The following is a 20193-nucleotide window of genomic DNA, read 5'->3' as shown; positions in this document are numbered from 1 at the left end:
GTTGCTTTTGAGGATGTGGAGATAGTTCAGTGGTCCAAGTATGGTTTTGCATGCAGGAGTCCAGGTTAGATCACTGGCACAGCCTGTTGTTTTCTGAGCACCACTGGATATGACCTCAAATCAAAAAGAGAGTTACTGATGGTATTGGAAAAGCTGTTTTGTCAGGGAAAACACATACTTTCTGCATGCCAAATACCTGGCATTTCTGACACCAGGTGCAGCAGTTGCCCACAGCACACACTGCCGAGGCTTGTAGGAGATCACTGAATCTAGTTCTCCTCCTGCTTGTTACACAGGAGCATCAGGCTGCAGCATCAGGTCGCAGCAGTTTCCCAAGATAACCACCTCAGACACCAATCCGAGGGAGCAGGTCCCCAAGTCCCCCACCATTCCTTGATCCCAACTTTGCTATGAGGAATTTAGAGACAGCAGCTCACAGAACTAAGGGAAACAAAGACACTTATGGCGGGAGTAAGAGAAGCCTAATGGAGACCTAACAGTGGGGCAGGAGTGTTTATCCCGATGGTCTTTGCTGCTTGGAAGCCCCATGAAGTCCTTACAGTCTGGTTCTTTTAGAGATTTTATCACATGTATGATGTATTATGATTACAGAGATTTATTAGGGGGTGTTCTGGGGCAGGAGGGATCTTAGTGGGTGTTAGAGACTGAGAAGGGCAGGTCTTAGATCATAGAGCCCTGTCGACTCTCAGGAACCTGCTCTTCTTGGTCTGTTTTCACTTTTCCTTCCAGACCCTTTTGATGAAAGAGTTGGTGTCTGTGTCTGTTTTGTTTCTCAGCTTTGGGTCTTCAGTTTGCTTGAAGGGCATCATTACCGTTGTGTGACACGTATTGACCTCGGGAAAATGAGAGAGAACTTCAGCAGGAGAGTAGGGTCACAGTGTGGCATTCCATCAGGTAATGTTATAGACTACTCCTTTACACAACACTGGGGCTTGACATGACAACCTGTGCAGAACCTGGTGTGGTGTTGAGGGAAGGGGTTCAGAATTATCAGCCCAGGCCCTGACCTGAGACAACGTCTGGCACCAGGCATTTTGGGAGCAAGATGGGGTGGGGGATGATTTACCTCGTGCATGTGGTATAGAAACAGGAAAGCACTTGTACCAGCATAGCTCCCAATTTCCACTGTTCTTGTGGAAGAGTAGGATGATCTTCCAGCCCGTATGGACTTGAGGGCACAGCTACACCTGAGCTGGCCCTCTCCTGTGTACTCCATCGCCTGAATCTTGTACCTCATAGATCCTCCCTCCTTCCTACAGGCTCTCACCTGGACTTTGTATGTCATAGGCCCACCTGGGTTTTCCCTCCTGCCTTGATCCCTCCTGGTCCCTGCATGTCACAGTTGTATACATGCGTACATCACTGCATATATGATACCTACTCCCACACTATCACAGAAGGAGCTGGTGCTCTACTGGAAAATGTTTCCTCTGCATCCAAGTGACAACATTTTTGGTGATGAAGTGCAGTAATTATGGGTTATGGGGATACAGCCCTTTGATCAAAGGTCACAGGGTGGGCAGCTCATTGATCATGTTTTTTAGGGAACATAACATAGTCCATTGATGATGGGTTATGGGAGATGCAGTCCATGATCATGGGGGACATGAGATAGTCTATTGAAGGGAGGAATGGGGTACATAGCCAATTGATCATGGGTTAAGAAGGGAATGACTTATTGATTAAAGGTTATAGGGAATGCAACCCATTGATCAAGGATTGTGGGAGACATAGCCCCTTGATTACATTGCAGAGAATGCAGTCCATTGATTGAGGTTACAGCAAATGTGATTTTGCTGCCTTAAAGTTGTCCTCATTGATAATTTTTTCTTTTAGTTCAGTGTCAGAGTAGGTTGGAAATTAGCTTTATTGAAGAAGGGGCAGGGCCACAATAGAGGTAAAGGGTACCCAGTGAAATACACTGCCCCAAATGCAGCAACACACAAAAGTGACCAAAAAAAAAAAGATTCTGTGAATGCCTCCCTTCTACCCACAAAGATGACAATTCTGTAATAACCAGCATACAATTCTGGGAAAGTTTTCTTTTGAGGAGCCTCCGAACTGGAATATGAGCAGTGCATTCCCAGGATTGAGGAAAGGATGAAATATGTGGACACAACACAGACAGTGGATAAAAACAACAGACTGTAAATTTAATCTCAGCCTTATAAGTATTCACACTTTGTCCACCTGCAAAAAATATGAGCAAGAGGCTGGTACAAATGTGAACAAGCGCCTGGCAGAGTTTTAAGCTGGCACGGTTCATAACTATGATCACAGGCAAGAAGACAACCCACCAGGCTAAGGAGGCAGGCAGAAAGCTAGAGAAATAAGGACCATATGTACCCTCCCTCAAAGCACATCTTTCAGACTTTCACCTAGTCTAAGAAGGAATTTGGTTTGAGAAAAGAGGAAGACTGGTTCTGGTATGCTGTGCTAGCAGCACAAACTCAAAAATTGTGTTGCTGGGAATCATAAAGGTAGAGAGGTAGTGCTGATTTGTACTACAGAATATTTGCAGTGTCTAGATGCAACATAAATATAGCAGCAGAGACTGGGTGGACTTGATCATGGACTTCAGATGGCACAAATTGAACTACAAGCCTGCACCAAATTGAATAGTCCCCTTAGCCTAACTCTACAGTAGACACAGCAAGGAGTTGGGGCAGCTTACCAAAATTAATGGTAACTCATAGTTCAGAAGGATTCCCCAGAACCCATCAGCTCTATAATCTCTCCTATGACAACTTTAGAGTCACCCTGGTAAGGTTGCTCGACAAACTAAAGATAATAGAATATCTCTGACTGAAGAACAGTCAAGTGTGAGAAGGGCTATGAGGAAATAGCAGTCAAACTGGACAGCATAAGAGGTGAACTAAAAACTTGTCGGAAGGTCTCTGCTATAGAGTGATAGAAATGGAAGATCAAATCAGTGTGGTGAAGGATAAGCAGCAGGAAACTATCAGTGAAGAATAGAAGAAGGGAAAGGAAGAAAAGAAGTGAAGACAAAATTATGACTATGTGGTAAATTTTAGGAAGAACCACATTTGAATTGAGGGAGATCCTAGTGAGAAAAAAGTGCGTATGAGGAAGAAATACTGGTTGAAGAAATTATAGTTGAGAATTTCCCCGGTTGGAGGATTAAGTCATATAACCAGATCAAAGAAACTCAAAAAGTTCTAAATAAACACTAAAGATCTCTAAAATACATAGTAATTCAACTCAGAAAAGTTGAAGATAGAGCTGAAATCCTAAGAACAGCAAAAGCAAAGAAGAAACACATAAAGGAACCCCCGTAAGTCTCATAGATCTATCAAATGAAACTCTACAGGCAAAAGGGAATGGTTGACTAAAGCAACAAAGTTTTGGATGAAATAAACATCACAATAGGAATACTCTATACAGTAAGTTATCATTTAAATTCAAAGGAGTGTCACAAAGCTTTACAGACAAAAGCTGAAGAAGTTCGTGGCTAGTTAGCAAGTTTTTTTTTTCTTTTTGGGTCACACCCAGCGATGCTCAGGGGTTACTCCTGGCTTTGCAGTCAGGAATTACTCCTGGTGGTGCTTGGGGGACCATATGGGGTGCCGGGTATCGAACCTGGGTCGGCCGCGTGCAAGGCAAACGTCCTACCCGCTGTGCTATTGCTCCGGCCCCAAGTTAGCAAGTTTTGAAAGAATCTTGAATGGTCTTTAAAAGACACAACAAACTTTAGAAACATACAATCTTTTGAAAAATGGGAATAAAAATTCCTTTGTAATATCACTTGCATTTGTGTCACTTGTCATCCTGCTGCTCATCGATTTGCTCGAATGGGCGCCGATAACGTCTCTACTCGTCCCTGTCATGTGCTAGTGTAGCCCAATGGCATCTGCTCGCTCCAGGAACACAAAGAGCCTCAAGCCAATCATTCAAGGTCTTGACGAAGAAGCCCGACCATCTTGTAGGTGGGCGGCCAGGTGTTCTTTTGATGTTCCTTGGAATCCAGTCAGTAACAGCTCTAGTCCAGCAGTCGTCTCCAAATCGCATTATGTGTCTGGCCGATCTGATTTTCGACACGTTGGCAAACGAAGCAGTGTCCCTGATTCTTGATCATTGACAGAGGCTGGAACTCCAGATTCCTTTTCTCACTTGAGTGAAACGTGATACTCCTAGCATAGCTCTTTCAATTCCTCTTTGGAAGACCCAAATAGCGTTCTCATCCTGTTTTTGTAGGGCCCAGGTCTCTGAGGCATATGTTAGTGCAGGAAGAACGGTGGAGTCGAAAAGATGTGCCTGGAGCCGGAGGTTCTTCATCTTCTTTACAGCTTCTTCACTGCTCTTGAAGGCATTCCACGCCTCTCTCTTCTTCCTGTGCAGCTCTGGTGCCAAGTTGTTTGTCACGTCATGTTGAGTTCTCAGCCTAGGTACATATAACTGATGCATTCAGAGATATTCATTCTGTTGAGAGGAAATGGAATGTCAGGAACTAGTCCATTTCTCATGAACATTGTCTTGGTGAGATTCAGATGCAGTCTGACCATTCCACATTCATGGTCAAAGTCGGTCAGCATTCATGCCGCTTGGCTAATATTTGTTGTTATTAGAACAATGTCATCAGCGAAGCGGAGGTGGTGTAGTTGCCGACTGCCTATCTTCACTCCCATTCCTTCCCATTCCAGTTGTCACATCACGTTCTCAAGGGTGGCACTGAAGAGTTTCAGTGAAATGGTGTCACCTTGCCGAACCCCTCTATGTTGATGATCACTTGTAGAATGGTGAGATCCTGGTGCTGACTCCATAATACAGCTCACGGAGGATCCTGCTGTATTGAGTTTGAATGCCTTGTTTAGCTAGGGCTTTGATGACTGCTTCAGTCTCAAACAGAATCAAAGGCCTTTAAATCAATGAACCTTAAATCGGCATTGAACTCTTGTGAAATCTCAATGAGCTTGGTCACCATGTGGATATGGTCAATCGTGCTGAATCCTTTTCAGAACCCGGCTTCCTCACATGGTTGTCCTTTGTCTAGTGTGATGCCAATCCTATTCAGGATGACTCGACTGAACAACTTGTAGATGACAGACAACAGGCAGATTGGGTGATAGTTGCTGATGTTGTGGATGTCTCCCTTCTTTGTAATATCACTTAATGTAAATGATGTGAACTCACCAAATGAAAGTACAGAGTAGCTGCATGGATCAGAAAACTGAACCCAGTGACTTTGGGGGGAGAAACTCCAAACAATAATAGTGAGTTTTTTGTTGAAATACTGAATGTAATCAAAGTAAAGTGAAAGTAAAGTGAAATTTATCAGCTACACAGGCGGTGTGGGGGGCTGTGGAGTGGGGGGAGGTATACCGTGATTCTTGGTGGTGGAATATGTGCACTGGTGAAGGGATGGGTGTTCAAGCATTGTACAACTGAGATTTAAACCTGAAAGCTTTGTAAATTTCCACATGGTGATTCAATAAAACAAAAACGAAAACAAAAACAAAAAACAAAAGCAAAAACAAAAACAAAAACAAACCGAGCTGTGCTGCTTACAGGAGATACTTCTGAACATTTAGGTTCAGGTCACAGTTCCAAAGTAAACGACTGGAAAACAATCTTACAGGCAGATAATATCCTTAATAAGGTGATAACCCTATCCAGTCAACTTATACTTCCAGTTTTTTTAAAAAAAAACCGTAAGGTATAAGAATGTATTTTATTTACTCAGAGGGATCATCAGAAAGAAAACACATTAACCTATATGCACCAAATGAAAAATCATTAATGTTTTTTAAAACAGGAACTGGAGAGATAGTATAGTGGGTAGGGCATTCGCCTTTCATGTGCCTGAGCAAATCGATGAGCAACGGGACGACAGTGCTACAGTGCTACAGTGCCTAATCCAGGTTCAATTCTTAGCACCCTATATGGTCCCTTGAACACCACCAGGATTGATCCCCCACCGCTGCTGGGTGTGGACCTAAGACCACCTTCTCACCTAAATTTATAAAGCAACTGCTAATAGACCCAGGGAAAAATGCTGATATCAGTACACCCATGGAGGTTTTAATAATCTCCTTTCACTAATGGATAGATTAGCAAAATTAAATAATAATATTTAATTGATCTTGAAGAAATAGAAGAAATAAATTTAATAGCCATGTGTAGAGCTCTCCACACTAAAATTGTTGAGTTCACATTCTTCACTGGTGCACATGGCACATTCTGCAAGATAGACCACATGTTGGGGCACAAAAATAATCTCCATAAAATTAGAAAGATAAAAAATGTCAAGCATATTTTCAGAACACACTACTTTGAAAGTGGAAATTAAGTGTAATGAAATCTGGGGGGGGGGAAATGGAAACACTTGGAGCTAATCAACTTACTATTGAACTATAGTGGATCAAAGAGGAATCAAAGGAGAAATCTGATAATTTCTGGAAACAAATGAAAATCAAGACATAGAATAATTGGGACATAGTAAAAGCTGTTCTAAGAGGGAAATTCATAGCAATGAAGGTTTCATCAGGAAAGAAGAAAAGACCCAAATAACCTAACTACAACCTTAAGATACTAGAAAAAGAATAAAGTGAGTCCAGAGTATGCAGGAGGGAAAGAATAAGTTAGAGTAGAAACTAACAATATAGAAACACAAATTCCAAACAAACACAAAAACCAATAAAAAGAGGTTAATGAAGCCTAGAGCTAGTTTTCCAAAGGAATAAAGATCAACACACATTCATAGATACACAAAGAAAATAGAGGGGGGAAAAAGGTAATAAAGATAAGAAGAAATGAAAGAGGATATGCCTCAGATACCATAGAAATTTTAAAAAATCATATGCGAATACTATGAATAATTTCATGCCACAAAGTTGAAGAACCTAGGAAAAATGGATGCATTTTTAGAATCTTATAAACTCCTAAGACTAACTCAGGTTACAGAACTTAAGTGATTAAACTTAAATAAGCCAACTATTAACATGGAAATGAACACATTAATCAATAACCCAGATAAGAGTCACCAGTGAGTTTTCCTAGACATTAAAAGGGGACAAATGCACGTTCCCCGAAATCTCTCCGGCCGGCCGAGAGATAACAGTGGAAAGCGCTTCTAATTGAGTGGGTTTCGTGAGCGGTCCCGACCTGAGAACAAAACTGGTGAGGTTAGAAAGAAGGAGGCTCAAGACAGCACATGCTGATCAAGAGTGTGTTTATTACCAATCATGCTGGTTTTATACATTTCTTAGCAGGGGGTTGGTACATGAGTTGTCAATCATCAGGGAAGTGTCTTCTCAGACCAAATAAGGAAAAGTTCGGGGTGTTCTTTGGTGGGCTACAATATTCTCTAAGAGTCGGTTGAGAAATAGTGGGGAGGGGACGGAGCGGTCACATAGACAAGGGTTTATCTGGCAGGAACATCTGTCAGGCGGAACGTACAAGGTTTTGTAAGCTAGAGTATGGCTTTTACTGTAAAGGAAGGTATTCTTCTCTACGGGCCCTTAGGGTCTCATGGTTAACTGCCCTGGGCTACTTTTACTTCTTGAGGTTAGCTATTTCCTTTGTCACAAGGGCACCTGTGCCTCAAGTTATGCAAACACTGGTAATGGAATTTTCCAGTTTGTACAAAGTAAAGGTTGAGGGGCTCCCTTTTGTTCAGGGTCCTAAACAGTCCCCAACAGACAAACTTCTTTTTTTTTAATTATTATTTTATTGAATCACTGTGAGATAGTTACAAGCTTTCATGTTTGGGTTACAGTCACACAATGATCAAACACCCATCCTTCCACCAGTACACATTCCAAGAGCCTCCCCCCACACATTATTTACAAATATATTTATATTGCAGTAGTCATAATCGCACTATTCACAGTCGCCAAGGTCTGGAAACAACCCATGTGCTCAAGGAAAAAAATGGATAAAAAGGTTATGGCATATGTACACAGTGGAACAGGATGTTTGCTGTAGCTTGGATAGGGCTGGAAGATGTCTTGCTGGGTGAAGAGAGTCCAAGATAGAAGGACATAATACTTACTGAACTATCATGTGTGGAGCATAAAGAAACATAATAAGGAAATGAACAATGACCCATGATACAAACCCTAACACCTGGTTTACAGAGCTGAGTTTGCTAGGGAATGTTGGGGGGAGGGTGAGTAAAAGGGGACCGAGAGACAGTGATATAGGGACAGTGACACTGGTTGGTGGGTGTGATGTAGCAGCAGTGTATACTTGAAACAATATTAAGATTATTGCAGATCATGGTACCTAAAATCTTCATCTAATTTATCTCCCTGAATGTTTAATAGTGGGTTTTGTCTTTTGGGTTTTGGGTCATACTCAGCAGAGCCCAGGATTTATTCCTGGCTCTGTACTCAGAAATTACTCCTGGCGGGGGTAATTGGGGGACCCTATGGGATGCAAGGCAAGTGCCCTCCCCACTGTACTAATAGCTCTGGCCCTAAGTGGTAGATTTTTATGTTTTGTTTTGTTTTTAATGTTAAGGCGATTCAGATCGAATCTCTTCCCTACTCCCTTTTGAGGTTTTCTCTTGACACTAACTTTACCCAGTGTCACATTTTGAATGTGATGGGGTCTGACTTCCTTCTCATGCTCTTTCCCATGTTTCGGTCCAGCTGTGTGTCACTGTGTGTCTTAGCCGATCTGTTCAGCATCGTGTGTCTCCCACCACCAGCAGTTGCTTGCTCCCAACTGGTTTTCCTTTCACTGCCCAATCTCCATGAGTCTTTTTCCCTTACAGACAGTCAGTGTTCCCAGGCAGAGGACCAAGGAGGGTCAGGAGGAGCATCAGGAAGGGTGGATGTGGCACTGCCTGTGCTGGGACTGGCGCCCTGTGACTTCTCCGTCATCCTGGATTCTGAGTGAGTATCTGAGCTGGAATGGGCCCAGCCAGGCTCTTCTCTCAGATGCTGTGATGCCGGCCTGGGCCCTCAAGTCAGAAGTTCAGGAGCTGCAGGGTGCCCAGGGAGAGGTGGCAGGGTGTGTGCGAGGAGGTGGGGGAGGGTGGGAAGGAGGGGGGAGGCATAGTCCAGAATTGGCTGCCACGGTATGGGAAAGAATCTAGTCAGTCACATGAAAACCAGGAGGAAGTGCAGAGCACTTGCCTCCTTGGGTTCTGCTGTTCACTGAGCCTTCCTCTTCATCTTCCTCCTCAGTATGGAGGCCACTGGTTGGTCTTCAGGTGTTGGGGGGGCTCCAGCCCACTCACTTACAGGGACCCCACCAGATTGGCGACTGCACAGGCCACAGGCATACACTGTGTTGTGAGCACTGAAAAGACAGCCTGGCAGCTGGGTGGAGTGGGGGTCAGGTTTGACCCTTTGAGTTGATGTGTCCATGGCAAGTGGGCACCCTGGAGGCCACATTAGGTTTAGTAGCAGTTGGTGAGTAGCTCAAGTGCCTCAGTAGGGGCCTCTGGGTAGGGCTACTCTGAGATGGGCCTGCATTGTTTGCTCCTTTGCAAACTAGTTTGTCACCTGAGAAGACCAGCTGCATATGGGCTGGGAGCTCCACTGGTTTATTCATAGTCAACCTGGCCAACTTCGAACTGGAAGCCGTTTTACATTACAAGGGTAAGAGCACCCTCCAGCTTCTTTATCAGGAAGGCCAAGTTGCCTGCCTCCTCCTTGTGTCTGCTGTTGGGAAGCCCAACTTGCAGGGCATGGCAGCCCCAGCAACCCCTCCCTACCTGCCCAGGGGTTTCCCAGTCACTGCATCTGCTTATTCTTCCTACTCTCCTACTCCGTGGCTGCGTCTCAGGGCTCCACGTTGCCTCACTGAGAGCTCACTAACAGGAGACCTGGCCTGTATCTCTCTGAGCAGCCATTGCCCTCCCAGGCCTGCCAGAAACCTCCCCTGACTGCCCCAGTCTCATCCTATGCTCTGTTCCTGGGGAGGCAGCTGGGATCGCGCTGGCCAGGAGACCTCATCAGCCTCCATTTCAGCTCACTGGCTGCCTCCTGCTGTGCTCGTGCCTGCCCTGCAGCCCTCTCCTCCAGAGCAGAGACTGCTCCCCTCTTGCCTGTTCACAGTGGCTCTCACCAAAGGGACCTGTGGTGCAGGCCTGGGGGAAGGCAGGTGAAAGCACGGGACTTGGAGCAGGGAACCAGGCAGCAGCCCCTGGGGCTGGGCACTCACTTTGTACCTGAAATACCTCTTTGCTGAAAATGCAGAGTGTCAGCAGCTGAGCATTCAGGTGTCTGGCTCGTGTGCTGTGAGGAGCGGAGGCTGCAGCGGTCAGGTGAGCAGGGAGCGTTTCTCTGGACCCTGCTGGTATGAGTTGTCAAGTGATGCTCGGGACCCTGGGAGGAGTGGCTGTGGGAGACACTTTCCCCGCACCCACCCTGTCCGCATTTGTCCCTAGGCCTTCTGCCTTCTCTCGTCCCTATTTGGCAACAAGATCGCCATGTTGGAAATTGGTGTCAGAGCCCTGGTCAGGGCTCAGCAGAGGCCTGTACTGGAGCGGGATCTCTCCGTGGTGGCCAGGTATTCTTCCTGTCACGCGTGCCTGGGGCTAGTAGGAATGTTTCAGCCTTCATCCTTTCTTTGGAGACAAAAGCCAACTTAGTAGTCTCTCCTACTCTAGCCTGGGGGACAAGAGTTCATACTCACATTACAGTTGCTTCTGGCCTTTTAAAATGGGAGAAATGTGATCATAATTAAATAGGGCACATTATTGTATTTTAGGAGATAATGTAAATGATGATAAAAAGCATGTAACCGAAGATAGGATGAATTCACTTCTCAGGAGAGTATTCGGTATTGTTCTTCCATTCACAACATTGTCCCTGGATGTACGGATCAGTCCTGTGCTGTCCCCATATGCTCTCTCTCTGCCCTGTGCACAAAGAGCAGCCCTGCCCTGTCCTGGGTGTAGGTTTCGTGGCCCACCTCAGCCCCTGTGCTCTCACGACAATTTTGTTTTCCCCAGCACCCATGTCTCACCAGCCTCTCCTCTGTATCTGGTTAAGGCTGAGGAGAGCACCACTAAGCTGCCTGCTTTAACCCAGCGAGGTGAGTGTGTGGGTTCTGATGGGAGCTGAGAGGAGTCCTGGGTGGGGGTTGCTGTACTGGCCTCCCGCCTTCCTTTACCTGCCCTCTTTCCTGTCTGCTCTGGGTTCTTCATAAGATTTATCCACCTCTGCTCTGTGGAAGGTGCTAGGTGCTGCTTTTCCTGGGTGTTGTTTAATTTAGATTCTACATAGCATTTAAATTACTGTGGGAAATACTCATTTGGAAATTATTGAGGGTGTTTGACTTATATATACTGTCACAATCTTTAATTTTGTAACTCATACTTACAAAAGCATGGTTTAAAAGAAGTAACAAAATATAGGAGCTCGAGAGAGTGCAGGAGTAGAGCACTTGCCTTGCATGCAGCAAACCCCAGTTAGACTTCCTGGAATCATTTGGTCCCCCAAGCATCTCTTGGTGTAGTCTTGGATTTTTAATCTTTAATGGATTTATGGACTGGAGCAATAGCATTGTGGGTAGGGCATTTGCCTTGCACATGGCCGACCCGGGTTCGATTCCTCTATCCCTTTCAGAGAGCCAGGTAAGCTACCGAGAGTCTCCCGCCCGCACAGCAGAGCTACTGTGGCATATTCGATATGCCAAAAACAGTAACAAGTCTCACAATGGAGATGTTACTGGTGCCCGCTCGAGCATTATAAAAATAAAATGGAGTCATGTATTCAAGGACTTGGTTCTAGTTATTTCAAGTCTGTCAAGTACTAATGCTTCTATAGTAGGTTCTGATTTTTCCTGAAATTATTTTCTTATCATTTCATGTTATTTTCCTCAGATGCTCTTTCAGAGAGTAGATTTTCGGGATCCCCAGGGTTAGTCCTGTACATTCCTGCAGTCTGGCTCTCTGTGCTTCTGCCCAGCCCCTGTCAGCCAGCGCCGTCCTGGGCCACTGTGCAGTGGGAGAGACTCAGTATATTGCTCATAGTTCACTTGGCTTTTGATGGGAATATGACTTTAGGTCATCAGATTTGAGCAGTGCCTGGAACAAACCTGAACATCTTTGCTTAAAAAACCCATTTTTGTATATACTCAATAGTATATTGTAAAAAATACAAAGATGCACACGGGAGGGTGCGATGTGATGTGTGTTGTGTTGTTCGTGGGCTCTCGGGGCGGTGCTCTCTCTCTCTCTTGCTGCTCTCATTTGGTGCTCTCGAGCAGCCGCTGTATATGGATCGGATCAGGATGGCTCCTCCTTGTGCTCTGCTTCTGTGTGTGCCGCTATGCTCTCTTCTGTCTGTCTCTCTATCTCTGTCTCTGTAGTCTCTCCTCTGGTCTCTTCTGACCTCTCTCTGTCTCTGCTTCTGTGTCTTCTCTCTCTGCTTCTGTCTCTTCTCCTTGCTTCTGTCTTACCTCTGCCACTTTTGTTTTGCCTCTGCCCCCTTGTCTTCTCCACTTCTGTGTCTTCTCTCCTCTGTGTCTTCTCTGATGCTTCTGTCTTGTTTCTCTCCCTTCTCCCCTCACAGTCTTAGTTTATATAGCAATTACGTGAGGTGATGACACAAGGTGGGTTGAACATTAACAAATCAACAAAGACGGGTAAGACCATTTCTCGAGGAGATTAACAAAATCTCATCTAAGGAGATTACTCCAGATTACTAGGAGATCCGCTCAAGGGTGGGATCCAAACAACAAGGGTATGTCACTTGGGTATGTCTTCTTTCCTCAGCTAGTAATCTGCTTAAATAGTTATAGTAAATTTACTTCTAATATTTCTAGCAATGTCATTCTGTTTGAGCACAGTAAGAGATATATCAGACTTAAAGTTTGGTTCTTTCTGAGGACATTCACTATATATTCCTGACCACAGTCCTCAGGCCAAGTTAGTCTTCCTAACCCCAGCAGGGTCCTAGTCTCGTCGTTACTTTTGGATCATGACAGCATTTGTCTATGACCATGCTCTCAACTTATAGTTGAGTATTGTGGTGCTTTGGCCTGGCCCATTTCGATGCCAGGGTAGCTCACAGCTTGTCCTGGGTCCATTCTGTCCCTTATTGGGATCCTGCTTTTGGGGTGCTAGGAACTAAGGGCAACTGAGTTGAGAAAGCAGATGCCTTGGAGTAAATATTATTGGAGTCAATCAGCTCCCAAATTACAAAGCATAATATTAACTGTCTTCCTGTGTCCATACAGAAAGGACATTGCTTTAAGGTAAACTAAGTTCCCTGCAGCAAGGCAAAACGGACAAACCCAATGTTATCCTACCACATATGTCATCCATTTATCTCAAGCTTTTTAGTAATATTGTAGAAAAACACTCAAATGCAAAGTATCACATGAGTGAAAAGTGCTCAGGCAGTACTGCATGTTTCCTGCCAACATGTTGGAGCTTGCTGAACCTATGTGTGGGAGCCCGTTGTCCGGTGCTGTGGCACTGGCGATGGTGGAAGGTGGGAAACGCAGTGCTGCGGGGCTCCTGCTTGCTGTCCCCAGGCTGTGACCAGAGCCCATGGCAGGCTGTCCTGGTCCCAGAGAAGAGCTTTTCTTGTCGGTTCCCATTTTCGTGCTGAGTCCTTGGCAGGGGGTAGGTGGGAGGGGTTGTATCCCAGGGAGACCTTCCCTCCGGTGTTCAGTCAGGGGACATGCGGACCACCAGCCTGTGCTGTCTGGGACTCGCTCCGGGTGGAGCATGGCCCAGGCAGCAGCCACTCCTGTTCTTGAGTCTGGCTGTCTGAGGTCAGTTCTCTCCGTGCCTGTTAGGCCAACCATGCGACTCTGTTTTTTGTGTAGCTGTGCGGAACAAGGTGAGGGATCAGCCCTTGGTCTTCCACAACAGGGTCCACTCCTCTGGATACGGGGCTCCGCCACGGTGAGTATGCAGCCAGTGGGCAGTGGGGCTGGCAGAGGACTGCAGTCAGGAGTAGGGGCCTCTGCACTCGCTCCTGAGTGCCACCCAGCTCAGCCAGCTGTGGACAAGCCGTCTGTCGACCCAGACAGGTAGGCGTGGGGCGGTGGAGACGTGGGCTGCCCTCTGTGCCCACCTGCCTCCCTGATGTCTCAGGACCCTGGGCAGACTGTAACAGAGCCCGGCAGTGAGGTGGCCGAGTAGTGTAGGTGCTGCTGCCTGAGCCTGGCCTTTCCCGAGCCACAGTCCTCACGGAGCCTTGGATTTTCTAGGTGAGAGGGGACACAAGCCTCCTTACTTCAGTCCCATCTGTTGGCTGGCCTGCTCTTATGGAGGGGCTGAAGCTCAGGACAGACGATGGAGGGCTTAGGGAACTCAGGGCTTAGGGAACCTCCTCACTGGGAACAAGAGGCTCTCTGGGCCTCTCTGCGTGGCACCCACTACCCCTCCACTCACTACTGACCTCACATCCATCCTGCCATCTGTCCACCCACCGTCTTTCCCTCCCTCCAGGGCTCTGCTCTGGGCCTTCCCTTCTGCACGAGCCTCCCTGAGGACCACATAGTGGTACCTAGTTGAGCTGCCAGTTGAGCTGCCTGTGCCCTACCTGTTATTCCTCCCAGCTCTGTCCTATCTTTGATCTGATCACTGGCCAGTGAGAATGCAATGGACTTACAGGTATGTAACCCTGGTCTTAGACATTACAGGAAGCCCCTGCTACCTCAGGCCCTTCCAGGAAGTTTTTATGGAAGAATGGTGAGAAGGAAGGGAGGGAAGAAGGGGAAAGGGATGGGTGTAAGGAGATAGGGGGCAGGGAGGAGAGGAGAGCAAGAGGAAGAAGGCTAGGATGGCAGGATAGGAGGGAGATGGGGGACAGGAAGAGATGGAGGAAGGGAGTGAAGACAGATAGGGAGAAAAAATGAAGGGAGGAATGGAATTGGGGAGTATGGAGGAGGTGGGAGGGCAAGAAGGGAGGGAGAGGAAGGAGGGAAAAGAGCAGGAGGGAGGGAAGGACTAGAGGGGAGAGAAAGGAGGGAAGGAAGGAATAGAGGGGAGAGAAAGGAGGGAAGGAAGGAAGAGGGGAAGGAAGAAGAGAGGTAGGGAGGAAAGGGAGGAAGGGAGATAAGGAAGAGAATGGAGAGGAAGAGGGAGGGAAGGAAGAATGGAGAATGAAGAGGAAGAGGGATGAAGGGAGGAGAGAATGGAAGAAAAGAAGAGAATGGGAGAGGAGGGAGGGAAGGAAGGAAGAGAAGGGAGGGAAAGAAGGAAGAATGGGGAGGAGAGGGAGAGAGGGATGAGAAGGGAAGGATGGGAAGAGGAGAATGGGATGGAGCAGGGAGGGAAGGAAGAGAAGGGAGAGAAGGAAGAAGAGAATGGGGCACAGGAGGGAGATAGTATGGCACCTGGCCACATGCAGTGTCTCTGCCTCAGCACTGACTCCCCCAGCCTTCCCCCCTGGGGGTGGCCGAAGCCTGTGGATTGTTGTCCTGGCGACTCCTGTGTGCAGCGTTCGGGGACGTTTCTTGAGCATGAGGCCCTGTGTGGAGCCAAGGTGTGCCTCTGAGGCAGGAGGTGCTTCTCACCACCTCTTTGCTCCTCAAACTCCCCTGGACCCTGCTCGACAGTCCTCCGCTCACTTCCCCAGATGAGACCCCTCTGGGCCCCCTCGAGTATCACCACCTGCACCAGGTGCATAGAGACTTGGGTTCCTTTCTTCTATAAGCAGACTCCTTAGGGCAGGGGCCAGCCCTTTTGCCTGGCCTTGCTCAGGGCACAGTGCTGACAGCTAGTTGGTCCCACTCGAGGCAAGGGCAGGGCCCAGGATGCTCCTACACACGCGTCTGTCCTTGGGCGCCATGGTGCTCAAGCTTTCTGCAGGACTCCCTCCCAGAAGGGCCTGCACAGTGTGATGCTTGAATCCCATGGGGAGATTTTGTTCCAGGGAGGCACACTCACAGCTGTGCAAATCACACCTGTAAATGGAATTTCATTTCTGGGCAACGGGCAGGGTCCATTTATTCTCCAAAGGATAGCAATGTCCTAAGAATGGTTGTGTTTTCACTTTAGATTCTGATTTTGTTATAATCAATTGCTTTTAAATCTTTTCCACAAATCTCATGCAATTTGACTGGTGGACCATTGACAGTGGGGGCTATGGAAAAATGATATCTGAAAGTCTGTCCCCAGAGAGACAGATTTGCTGCAGATGCACACCTGGCACCCTGGACACACTACTGTCTGTGGTATTTAGTCAATTACAAGTCTCCTAAGAGAGTCAGAGCCCTAACCCTCAGGACTTCCCTTTCTAGGGGCACCATGTTTTTACCCAAGACTAATCGCAAGAGAGGTCAAGAGAGACCCTCCAAGTGCAGAAAGAGTTTTCCAGGGTATGTGGTTCCTTTGTACATCCAAATACATAGCAAATGTTCAAATTTGTTACATGCTTGAATAGAATTGTTTCAGAAGTGTTATGTGCATCTGTGTGTGTATATGGTATGTAAGCATATGTTAATATATATTTTCTAGTCACATTAAATTCCTATAGGTGAATCTTCAGATATGCTGTTATTTTTACCATTTAACAATTTGGGAATATTTAGTTTTTGTTACACTTCAATTTTAGTAAATACAGAACTTGGTAAGCCACTTGAACGGAGTAAGTTGGGCATTTGTTTGACACATTCTGACTTTGAATGGGAGAGTGTTTTCACAGCTCTGGAGATATGTTCCTCTTCTCCAGTAGCTCTGAGCTGCTGAGGCCAGTCTCTGGTCTGTCCCACATCTGTTGTGTGAAAAGGACCAATCAGAGAACACCCCCTGGGTCCTGGCCATATGAACAAGGAGTGAGGGGGTACTCTGGGGCTCCTGACAGCCCCACATTTTAGGGTCCATCGTCTAATAGATAATGGGCTGCTGCATTTGAATATTACCATTTTAATATTTATCCATACACAGATATGCTAATGAAGCCTGTCCCTGGTCCTGCCACTTTCTGGGGTTTCCCATTTCAGTGGTTAATGGATATTAGCCATATAGTTATGAAAAAAAATGTTCTTAGGTGAACATTCTGTAATCAAATGTGACACGAACACAGTAACACCAAGCCCTGGCTTGTTGCTACGTGTGTGTTTGTGTGGGTGTGGCGGCATAGCTGACAGTGCTCAGGGCTTAATCTTGGCTCTGTGCTTAGTGGTCACTGCTGGTAGTACCAGGGATCAAACCACAGTTGGTCGTGTGCTAGGCAAGGATCTTAACTTCTGTACTATCTCTGGCCCCTTGTTGCTGTTTTGGTACAGCAAGCTGACTCAGACCGTGTGAGTATACTCAGTGTTTATCTCTGAAGCATGGTGATGGGAGAACCCCACAAGCAAGCCTTGCCTACTTATATTTGAACATTTTCCACATTTGACAAAGAAAGTATGGTATTGTTCTGCTGCAAGGCTGACTGGCATCACTGGTCTCATTGGTGATGAGTGGTACAAGTGGTACAAGTGGTACATGCCACTCAGTACTGGCTGTTACTGACCTCACAGTTACTCAGTACTGTGTATGGTTGGTTCTGTAGTGTCAAGTTGGTCGCTGAGTCCCACCTGTTAATGATTGTGAACAGTATAGTATAACACAGTTGGCCACTCAGTACTGGCTGTTACTGTACACAGTGTGAGTGACATAAGACTGGTCACATGGTGCAGGCTATTACTCTCTGTATCTGATATGAGTGATGTGAAGAGTTGCTCACTTGATACAGGTTGTTACTGATGGTGTACAACAGAAGTGATATTTACAGTTGTTCATTGTTAAGACTGTTACTGTTCAGTGTGAGTAATGTGTATGATGGTCACTTGGCACTGACTGTTACTGACTATGCACATTATCAGGGGTGGGTATAATTGGTCACTCAGTACTGGCTGTTATTGTATACAGCATAAATGAAGCATTTCGTCAGTCACTTGGTACAGGCTGTTACTGATTGAATGTGGTGTGAGTGATCAGTACAGCTGGTCAGTAAGTGCCATCTGTTACCAGGTATACAGGGTATAGATGGTCTGTGCAGTGGGTCACTCACTCTCACCTGTGAATGACTGTACACGGTATAGATACTGGCCATACTGATTGTACATGGCGGAAGTGAGGTTGAGTTGTTCACTGGGTACTGGCTGTTAATGATCCATACAGTTATCTCTCGGTCCTCCCAGTTACTGACTGTCCACAGTGTAAATGGTCTTGCTGGCTGGCTACTCAGTAGCAGCTGTTAACTGTGTAAGTGATAAGTATGGTTAGTCACTCGGTATCATCTCTTAACAGCTAGATGTGGTAGAAGTGATATACAGCTGGTCAGTTGGTACCAGCTGTTAGTGACTGTGCCTGTATAGTCTTGTGAACATTTTCACACTTGATACTGGCTGTTTACACCTGCACACGGTGTGAGCAATATATAGTAATTTGGCAACATTCGTTTTCACAGCAATGAGTCTTTCTGCCCATTGTGGGTTGCCTGCATGTTTTTCTGCTGGTATTCTTACATGCAGTCATGGGGATAGAGGAGGGACAGCAGTCACGGGCAAATCCTCACATTGCCTGGCCACTCATGAGCCTGTAAGACAATTACTGAAATGGAACCCCAGGAGATATTTTCCCGAGGAACACGAAGGTCCCTTTAGGGGCCCTTGGACTCCCCCGTCCCGGCACCTTTAGTGCCCTGCCATTCACGCCTCTGCTCAGCCTGTGGGCTGCACTGTTCACGCGGCTACAGTCTGGGCTTTCTAACACCAGTACAGGTCACTTCCCTCAGATCTTCCGTGCAGCTGGGAATGTTGTTATTTTCCTGGGAGTCTGAGGCATTTGGATTGTTAGGAGAACTGTGTCCAATGCCTGCCACTCATGAAGCTGCGGAGTTCACCTTCTTGCATTAGGACCTACCGGAAGCATTGTAAGATTTGTGTTGCTTTGTAATAAATAGGACAGATCCTTGATATTTTATACCTTTGGCTCTTTGGAATATAAGTTCTTATCACTGTATCACTATCACTGTTATCCCATTGTTTATCAATTTACTCAAGCAGGCACCAATAACTATTCCTCCCAGCCCTGAGATTTTAGCAGCCTCTCCTTATTCGTCTTTCCCAGCGACTGGAGGCTCTTTCAGGGTCAGGGGAATGAGACCTACCCTTACTGTTACTGGGTGTGGCTTATGAGTATGATCCCTGGGTCACCAGAGATTGGGGGATAGCAGGCAGAGGATCTCTGCTTCTGGAATATACGTTTGGAATATAAGTTCTTATATAAAGTTTTTTTTTTTTTTTTGCAGTGGGGGGAGGTGTTGTGCCACACCCAGTGGTACTTAGGAGTTATTCCTGGCTCTGTGCTTAGGAATCCCAAATTGTAGGATTTGTGTCACTTTGAAATAAACAGAACAGATCCTTGATATTTTGTACTTTTGGTGCTCTAGAATGTAAGTTCTTATATACACTTATTTTCCTTTTTTGCAGGGGTGGCAGGGGTTTGGGCTACACCCTACAGTACTTAGGGGTTATTCCTGGCTCTGTGCTTAGAAATAACTCCTGGCGGGTTCAGGGGACCAGTTGGGATGCTGGGGATCAAACCTAAGTTGATCATGTGCAAGGCAAATGCCTGACCCACTGTTCTGACTCTGGCCCCCTTGTACAGACATACTTTATAGTTTCTAATATAGTTTAGTCCAACTTTGATGGAATAAAATGTACATATGTATCCAGTAAAGCCATCTCCTCTATAGTTTGTTTTTGAACTCTCTTGGTTTTCTTGCTCTCTTTTTTTCACCCAGTAAGGAATACCCTCTGGAGAATTCCCTGCCGTGTACACTCAGCGAACAGTGTGCTGTCATGCCTGGCAGAACTGCTATCTGCTCTCTGCAGTTCTCAGGTAGATGTCCTTGCCCTCCTGTGACAGTCTTGCCCTGCCTGCTGCTCTTTGTTAGACAGAGTTCCCCAATCCTTGTCACTGTAAGTCCTAATACTTCGCTTGAGTCCAGACTAGAATCAGAGATGACTGACCTGATGGTCGCCAGAATCCACTCACAGAGCACCCAGGATGCTGGGCAGTCTCCTGTGGACCAGGGAGCCTAGGTTTGAGATCCCAGCTCATCTAGATTTGTGATCTGGTGTGAGAAAGTCCCGCACAGGTTTAGAGCCAGCCCAGCAGGCAGGTTTCACAAGTGGCCGTTTGTTCACAGCCAGGTCCTGTGGGTAGAAGGAGGCCCACAGGGCAGCCTGTTTACTGTGGCACCCCGGTCCCTCGTTCCACAGGCGCCTGTCCTGCAGGTC

General features: G+C 46.5%; 1 protein-coding gene across 1 annotated transcript in view; it reads left to right on the top strand.

Annotated features, from left to right (window-relative positions):
• Positions 1-20193, top strand: part of WDR27 (WD repeat domain 27) — a 136179-nt gene that overhangs the window by 32044 nt on the left and 83942 nt on the right. The window contains exons 8-17 of the mRNA XM_055136760.1: positions 798-915; positions 8759-8879; positions 9487-9590; positions 10191-10258; positions 10382-10503; positions 10949-11031; positions 13777-13855; positions 15246-15443; positions 16201-16278; positions 19695-19792. Coding sequence (XP_054992735.1) covers positions 798-915; positions 8759-8879; positions 9487-9590; positions 10191-10258; positions 10382-10503; positions 10949-11031; positions 13777-13855; positions 15246-15443; positions 16201-16278; positions 19695-19792 — 1069 coding nt within the window. The remainder of the gene's footprint in view (positions 1-797; positions 916-8758; positions 8880-9486; positions 9591-10190; positions 10259-10381; positions 10504-10948; positions 11032-13776; positions 13856-15245; positions 15444-16200; positions 16279-19694; positions 19793-20193) is intronic.

This window comes from Sorex araneus, chromosome 4 (genome assembly GCF_027595985.1).
Source record: "Sorex araneus isolate mSorAra2 chromosome 4, mSorAra2.pri, whole genome shotgun sequence".
Classification (NCBI taxonomy): Eukaryota; Metazoa; Chordata; class Mammalia; order Eulipotyphla; family Soricidae; genus Sorex; species Sorex araneus.
This window is presented reverse-complemented; position numbering and strand designations above follow the sequence as displayed.